The following is an 8,083-nucleotide window of genomic DNA, read 5'->3' on the forward strand; positions in this document are numbered from 1 at the left end:
TCGGGTATGCCTCTGGGCTAGAAAGGGAGGGGGAACGGGGCGCGCTGGTAGATGCTCAAGCTATGGCGCCGCAAATGGGTGAGGCGAACCTGTCTAGGATCATGTCGGTTCGTCCCAGCTATACGGTCGGTGATGGTATATCGAGAGTGATTCGCATAGTGGCTGTGTTGTCTTTTCTGGTCTGTCTACCCGCCTCGACTATGATGTTTATAGCTTGTTCAAGACGAGGCATGGTTTTTAAGTAGCCTGAAAATTTCTATACTTTAGCTGTTACAAGGCCTAATGAAAATTCGCTATAGTGTTGTGGCATTCGCGCACGCATGTAGACTTTTGGCGCATGGCTGTCTAAGAAATTGATCTGTTTCTTTCCGCGCCACCGAGTATACGCCTCGGGGATGGACTGACAGTCACAGAAATTATTAGGTCGGTATTGATCGAAGTGACGATTTCCCTATCTAGCTTCAAGCCTTTCCATCTACGGTACCTATGTAAGACACACATTGCCTTCTTACCTGCCTTAGTTAGGCATTCATGGGTTAAAATAGCACTCAACGGCGACAAGCATCGCGCGCTTATCCATGGGCCTATGATGCGCGCATACCATATCAAGCCGAGCGCATGGCAAGCGCGACGTCGTTCCCGTGACTGTCGCAGTGTTTTGGGGTATTGGTAGCCGCCAGCCGCCCGCGGCGCATCACGGCGCAAAAGTTATGCTCCCGCCAATGACGAGATGCGCAGGGTCTGACGTTGACTTAGACTTGCGATCGTTGGTTCCTGCGCTAGTACGGAACGGGACCTTTTGAGCGGAGAAGAGCGATTACAGTACGGATCCCCGGCGCAATCTACGGCTTTCGCTAAACTTGCGCTGAACTAGAACTTGCGCTAGGTAGCTAATACTCTACAGCGTACTAGGCGCCTAGTGCGGACTCATTATTTAGCGCAGCATCTCCAGCACCCCAGGCCTGCAAGGACTAGCCACAAAATTGATATGTGCTAAGTACATCTAGAACTGCCCAAGCCCCTTATCGTACATATAGGAACCTAGGTACAGACTACCTACATAAGTAGGTAGGTACGTACTAGGTAGATATGTGCCTAGTGGGGCGCCAGCCAACGGCACCCCTCGCTCTCCTTATCCTCACACCCCGCTTACTTGACCTTGACGTGTTTCAATGTGATCTGCGCAACTGCGCTTTCGGATGGCGGGGGCCTGCTACCTACATACCTACTTCGTAGTACCGTACCTGAGATGGTACTATATAGGTAAATACATAGTGGTAGGTATCTCCCACACTTCAGTATAGTACCTACAGCACCAGAGCTGTGGTCTTGGGTACATACATATGTAGGTATACATAATCTATGTAGCACCATATCTCTCTACGCAATTGCGTACAGCAGGTGCAGATACAGAGACATACTTTATACATTTTACACAGATGCAGATACGAACACAGCATCTTGTGGGCTTGCAGTGGTCAGCGCGGATTACCAAGGGTCGCATACATGTACATACATGTACAGTACCTACATACGCCTGTGCTTGGCAATGCTTGCTACTAGTAGATACCTAATGTACTAGGTAGGTACATAGGTAGGTACGACTACCTACGGTGGGAATGCAAATGCAGGGAGATGCATATTGCGATCAAGGGTCGACGACCACTAGAATCTTCGATCGAGGTAGATTTCAAGATTGTTTCATAGCATGTCACGGCCTTGTGTGCTAGGTATTATGTTTGCGACCGTCTGATTACATAGTACAACGGGGGGAGGATCAGGGGATCCGGCCGGGGCGGGAAGAACGGGTCGCACACGTCGCAATGTTATGATTTACTAGTAGGTAACACGTAAATCAACATATCTTGGTACTCACTCACTTTCACGTAGGTGCTGAGGTGCCTGCTCCTTATTGCGCAGACAATTGCGCGGAATGATCGCTGTACGTAGTAGCACTACTATATACGCGGAATTTCAGTCTAAGGTGTCTCCCACATTTTGTCCATAATTCAATGTCTTACTATACTTAGACTATTTTTTTGGGCTCGTCTAAATATACAAAGTCCTCTTTTGCTAGATAAGACCTTAGTAAGTGCCTAAGTTAATGTGATAACCCTTGGCTTACTGATACCATGGTGGTCTCACAGTCCATTAACAATCTACGGTACCTATATGGCTCGTTTTTTGATTCTTTACATAATACCTACAATACGCTACGCTACGTACGAAGTAAGCTCGTTGTAGTAATATCGGGCATTTGTCCTGTCTTGATCAGTCTGACCGCTATCCAATTGGCCAATGAATTGGCATTTGCCCGTAACACTGGTCAATTATCCGGGCCACACCTCAACTACCTACAAATCTGATTCCCTCCCTTAAGTCGTATTATGGTTCCTATTTTGGAGCACCTCCTCCAGTCAACCGTGGCTTTTATAGCTTTCATATGGTTGTTTAAGTCAACCTCCGAGTTACAGACCGTTTGTCGATATCGCTCCCTCACATTACATGTAGAAAAATGGTATGGCGGTGTATTGAGTGAGTAAGCTGAAGGCCGATTCCCTGCTACGCTACTTACAGTAGTATCATGTCTAGCTTATCTGCCAAGCAACCCCATGTCTTGGTACTGAAGTCGTCGCGAACCAACATACATAGGTAGTGCATACATGTACGGAGCAGTAGGTTCATGCTATTCAGACCGTAAAAGGTCGCTTCATGATGAGCCATCTTCACAGTCGCAATATATACTAATATCGGAGGAGTAGCAACTTTCACGACATAATCTGCGTTTCTTCGAGATAATATGACCCATCTCGCCATTAACAGCGCACCTGTCTATCGCCACAAGGCCAGGGTTCAGCTTAGCATTGGCTGGCTGTCGTACAACAGCTTCCCCGCAGTGCCAAGAGCTACCACTGCCGTGTTAGCTGGTCCTGGGGGAGAGGGGGGTCGGGGGGAAGGCCGGTTATAGACCGCAGTCGGCAGGTGTTATGGCAGTGGAAGGCGAACATCCGCTTTAGGCGAAGCAGGGTTACCCCAAGGGCACCGTCTATCGACTCAATCAGAGAAGAGAGTCTACGTGCCGGTCGTCGTTGGGATCAAATCAGCCGGCCAGGCCCCCTGCTTCTCCATGAGTCCGTTAGAAGGCCTACCCAGGTTTCTCCCCATGGGTGGCCAAAGGATGCTTGTGACTGTCAGGGACGGAGGGAAATGATAGTCTGAGTTTGGTGACTTGGCTTATACTTAATAGCATGCTGGCGTTCCCAGACTCTACGAGCCCGTCCCTTCTCCTCTAGCATAATTCTACCTAATTGTCGTCAGCTACTCACGCCGTCATGGTATTGGTACAGGAGGTCGACGAGAAGAAGCAGGGCTCCCTGCCCGAGGCTGTCCTCCTCGAGGACAAGAGCCTCTACTCCGCCGATTCACCTAGTTGGACGGAAGAAGAGGAGACTGTTGTACGCAGGAAACTCGATCGACAACTTGTTCCCATGCTCACCATATTATATCTCCTCTGCTTCCTCGATCGGTAGGATCTCCAGTTTCGTAGCCTCTCGGTTTCCTCCCTCTCTTGCTAACAAACTCCTGCTAGGGTAAATATTGGCAACGCACGGATTCAGGGGCTGTCGGAAGATTTGAACCTCGTTGGTTACCGCTTCAATATTGCTACAAGCATCTTCTATGTCGTGTATCTCGTGGTGGAGGTACCCTCAAATATCCTCCTTAAACGCGTTGGCCCACGGTTCTATATTCCATCTTTGGTTCTTGGGTTTGGGGCCGTGTCTATAGGAACAGCATTCGTGCGAACCTATGAGCAATTAGTAGGAGTGCGAGTATTGCTGGGTGTGTTCGAGGGTGGCGCCTTGTAAGTCTGAGTTGCCAATGGAGAATATCATGGTTCTAACCATCTTCTGTTCAGTCCTGGCATTGCCTTTTATCTGAGCTCGTTCTATAAGAGAAAAGAGCTGTATTTCAGAGTTGGTATATATGTATCTGCAGCGTCGGCCGCCGGTGCCTTCGGTGGACTGCTTGCTGCCGGATTTTCACAAATTCCAGAATGGGGGATTGCTGGGTCAAAATTGCGTGAGCTTGTTCCCATCCCTCGTCTGACGTGCGGTCTCCATATTAACAGGACCTTTTCCAAGATACATGGCGTAATATATTCTTCTTCGAGGGGATAATTACCGTGATAGCAGCCATAGTGGCGCCATTCATCCTACCACAAAGTCCAGAAACCGCCAACCACCTATCCACACGTGAGAGGTGGATCGCTGCTGAACGGGTTCGTCTGGAGCACAAGGAATCCAGCAATGAGAAAGTCGAGATGCGTCATATCAAACGTGCAGTCAGCAACATCAATAACTATATCTGTGCAGCTGGGTTCTTCTTCATCAATATCACCGTTCAAGGACTATCTGTGTTTCTTCCGACTATCCTACAGGAGATCGGGTATCGCGGGTTGACAGCACAATATTACAGCGTTCCCGTATACGTTGCAGCATCGCTCATTGCTATTGCTATTGGATACATCAGCGACAAAACAAAAATGCGCGGTATATACCTCGCAGGCTTTACGATCTTGGGAATTACAGGGTTCGGCTTGTTGCGCTGGGGCAGCGGTAGTCAGCTTAAATATGCTGCTGTTTACCTCTGTGCGGTGGGCGCATTCCCAGGTGGCCCCGGTTTCCTCTCGTGGGGTATCAATAACGCCGCCGGGCCGTCCGTTCGTGCCGTATCCAGTGGCTATATCGTCTCCCTCGGGACGGCGGGAGGGATTCTAGCTGTTTGGGCCTATCTTCCAAGCGATGCTCCCAACTTCCCTATAGGGCATTCCATCAACTTTGCTGCTCAAGTCGTTGTATTGTTTCTTTCCATCTTTGGTATTTTCTACTGCCTACGCGAAAACCGCCTCCGGGCACATGGTGGTCGCGATTATCGGCTCGAAGGGCTCACGGAGGAAGAAAAGGCTGATCTCGGATACAGGCACCCGGATTTTAGGTACATCACTTAGTTACTCCGTGGTTGGAGAAAGACACGGACCTTTCCTCACTCTCTTGTCGGCGTCGTCTCCACGAAGGAACTCATTCTGTCGTATATAATTAAAGTCCATGTATCATTACCGGAGAAGCTGCAAAGGAGCATGAGCGATGTTGTGATTTCTGATAGACCCATTGCCCTCAGAGTAGAGATAAGAAAATGAATTCAGAAGCGCAGAAGACTCTAATAGCGTCACTGCTGGAATAATTTGCCCAGGTTCACACGTCTCATAAGCGCTTTAACTGCACTACCAAGTTGACAGCTGTCTACGAGTCCTCAGATGTACATCATTAACGTTGGGGCATTGCTATCAGCTGACCAAGCCCTCAGATCGACTGGAGAGTGTCGTCGAGGGCGCAATGCTTCTAGAATGTGTTCTACCTGTCATCTCGAGTCAAATATGCATATTATTCGTTCACAAAAAGCGAAATCAAGCGACCCGGCCTCCAAACTGCCCGGGAGACCCCCCAGCAGAGTAACGAAGAAGATGGAACATGAGGCTTATAATTTGAACCTTTACATGCTATCCTGAAGCTCAGGGCAACTTCGTACAAATGTCATTTTACTGGTAATGCTATAGAAATTGGCTGTTACAGGATCTCCTCAGGCTGTTCTTATACTTCTGGGCCACAAAAAAATCCGATTGTGTTGCACGTGCATATTGCTAACTATAGCATGCTGCCATGTCACATATATAATAGGCCACTACGAACTGGCTCAAATGACTCCTCTTTTTAGATCATTGCCCAGGAAGTTTCGCACGTGTTGCATTGCCAGCCTGGCTATGCAGATATACAGTACATTGCATTACAACTCAGTCCCCAACGTCCGAAGCGCAATCCAAACCATTCGACTAACATGTTCGCCGCTCCTCCAAATCTCGTCATGGTCGCCCCGTACATCCTTCAGCAGCAGCAACGTCTTCTCCCCAAGCTCTCCCCCCTGGCCCTCGTTCACAAAGCCGTCAACGTCTCTTAACCGCCGCGCCATATTATCCGCCTCAGGTTCGTCGACAAGGGTATCATCAGGCGACCAGCCAAGCAAGATAAACTTCCCACCAGGCCAATTTTCTGCGTAGTTTCCAGTGAACTTGATGGGCGCGGCGGCGTCCCAGTTCTCAGGATCATCGCCAAACGCACCACGGAGGAACGTCGCGTAGGCTCCACCGTACCGCGCGTCGACGGCCGTGAAATCGTAGAGCCCCTCAAAGCCTACTATGGCAGCCGGGGGGACCGGATGCTCTGTGGCCGTCGCGGAAGGAGACGAAGTAGTCAGCAACTGGAACGCTAGGGCGGCGCCTGCCGAGTGTCCCACCAATACGTAGTCGCCTCCGAAACCATAAGTCCGCTGTAAGAAGACCAGCGCGGACCGCACATCGTCGATGTGATCGGGATGCCGAGCCCCACGGTACTGGTCCGGAGGCGTTTTGGCCGGGTCCTGCGGGAACTGGGGGTGCGGGCTTAGCCGGTAATCGATGGATGCGAACCCAGCTATCGCATTCGAAGTACTATCCCTACTATTGTCGCCCACATTGTCTGTCGCCGCTGGTGACGTTTTGAGTATCCAGTCAATGCTCGGCATGAAACTCTCGTGCGTGACGCGTGGGTCGCGCCATGCGCCGCCATGGATATAACTAATTTTCTTAGTATGGGCGTGTCGCTTACATCCGTACAATTAACGGGAGAGAACAAGGAACATAAATGAATCCGACGCCATTGTGCCATATCCTCTTCTAAGTCCTGAAATGAGACGGGGCGATACGAACTTACACAACCCAGTATTTGCCCTTCCTTGCAGGATCTACTCTCCACACCCCGAGTCTCTGGAGGAGGCTCTGGGACCCATAGTAATGCAGCACGTATTTGAGAGAAGCCGCCATGCGCTGTGTCTTGGAGAGAGATGGCGAGGTGGTTTCGCTACACTACTTGATGCATTGATGAGGTTCGGAGCTTAATCCGCGCTGTCAGGTATGTAGCAGGTGGTGATCGGGAAAATGAGGGGCTCAAGCGGACCCTTCTTTCGTCCGGCTGCCTTACATTGATTGACCCGTGGGCGGGATTACCCTGGACAGACCGCACGTTCATACTAATCTACCCCGTCCTCTGCCCGTCTACCCTCGTTATCTTATGAATGGGCTGAATCGGCCGCTGCAACAAAGGTTCATACAAATCTATGATATCATGACCTCAGATGGTGGTTGAGAATCGAGAGTTGAGCTTGGACCCTTTCTTCGGTTACGTAAGTAGCACGCACCAGATCTTTAGCGGAAATTTACCGCAGATGCCGCGCCCGGGTCGTAGAGCCGATGTATATACTTGTGTTGAGAAGTTTGGCTCTGTTGGTAAGATTCACCCTGGTGCTTCTTGATCGGTACCAAACTAAAACCCTAGGCATTAACTGGATGACGCCTTTGACTTTCGACGCGAAGATTGGCATGTATAAGTAGGTATGTATCTAGTCCCTGAGAAGGAAGCTGGGAATAGAACCCCTACACGTTACACGACCTCACGCTCCACTATGGGCCTAACTTTGGACTTTGTGCTGAAGTTCAAGGTATTCTGTGCTGAAGGAGGAGGGGCTGGTTGGAGATGGCATGGGATACTGGATGCGATTGGATTAGACGCTCGCGTGGGCATTCCAAATCGTCCGCCGTGCCTGCATATGTATGTGGCGTCCATCATCGATATGGGCTTGCATTGTCTCAGTTATGCGTGCTTGGCTGCTCGGATAAACTTCCCGTCTTCTGAAACTGAACCCGCGCTACCAAACCAGCCATAATACCACAGTAATTCGGTACAGAGAAGGCATCACGTGGATTGCACACACGACATGCATACCATGTACCAAGCCGGCCGACCTCAGCATAGGTACTTTGATCACTTGATCGAAAATATCCTCCCCCAGGGTTCAGACCTCTTGTCGTCTATATACCTACCGTAGTAGTCTTCCGAATGCGAAGTTATGAGGCACCGTAAGGGGGGAAGGGGGGGATATCTACTGTTGGTTATTGTGCGGACCGGTGGTGGGTGGGGGTGGGATGGTGTGCTGT

The 8,083-nt window shown here is 50.1% G+C and overlaps 2 protein-coding genes across 2 annotated transcripts; one reads left to right on the forward strand and one right to left on the reverse strand.

The window, feature by feature from the left end:
• Positions 1–3,028: 3,028 nt before the first annotated feature.
• Positions 3,029–5,159, forward strand: F5B22DRAFT_355118 (MFS general substrate transporter). Its single transcript, XM_047971000.1, has 4 exons — positions 3,029–3,526; positions 3,590–3,862; positions 3,917–4,080; positions 4,143–5,159. Exons 1-4 carry the CDS (start codon positions 3,333–3,335, stop codon positions 5,006–5,008), a joined length of 1,497 nt encoding a protein of 498 aa, XP_047835034.1. The 5' UTR covers positions 3,029–3,332; the 3' UTR covers positions 5,009–5,159.
• Positions 5,160–5,806: 647 nt separating this feature from the next.
• On the reverse strand, positions 5,807–7,197 carry F5B22DRAFT_355162 (alpha/beta-hydrolase). Its single transcript, XM_047971002.1, has 2 exons — positions 6,804–7,197; positions 5,807–6,667 (listed from the first exon to the last, which is right to left on the reverse strand). Exons 1-2 carry the CDS (start codon positions 6,911–6,913, stop codon positions 5,842–5,844), a joined length of 936 nt encoding a protein of 311 aa, XP_047835035.1. The 5' UTR covers positions 6,914–7,197; the 3' UTR covers positions 5,807–5,841.
• Between the last annotated feature and the right edge of the window lie 886 nt (positions 7,198–8,083).

The sequence above is a fragment of the Xylaria bambusicola genome, assembly GCF_022495145.1.
Source record: "Xylaria bambusicola strain CBS 139988 unplaced genomic scaffold F5B22scaffold_4, whole genome shotgun sequence".
Lineage (NCBI taxonomy): Eukaryota > Fungi > Ascomycota > Sordariomycetes > Xylariales > Xylariaceae > Xylaria > Xylaria bambusicola.

Coding starts and splice junctions, on each gene's coding strand:
- F5B22DRAFT_355118 (XM_047971000.1), top strand. CDS start 3,333: ATGGTATTGGTACAGGAGGTCGACGAGAAGAAGCAGGGCTCCCTGCCC. Junction 3,863..3,916: donor GTGTTCGAGGGTGGCGCCTT/GTAAGTCTGAGT, acceptor TCTTCTGTTCAG/TCCTGGCATTGCCTTTTATC. Junction 4,081..4,142: donor GATTGCTGGGTCAAAATTGC/GTGAGCTTGTTC, acceptor ACCTTTTCCAAG/ATACATGGCGTAATATATTC.
- F5B22DRAFT_355162 (XM_047971002.1), bottom strand. CDS start 6,913: ATGGCGGCTTCTCTCAAATACGTGCTGCATTACTATGGGTCCCAGAGC. Junction 6,668..6,803: donor AAGGGCAAATACTGGGTTGT/GTAAGTTCGTAT, acceptor TAAGAAAATTAG/TTATATCCATGGCGGCGCAT.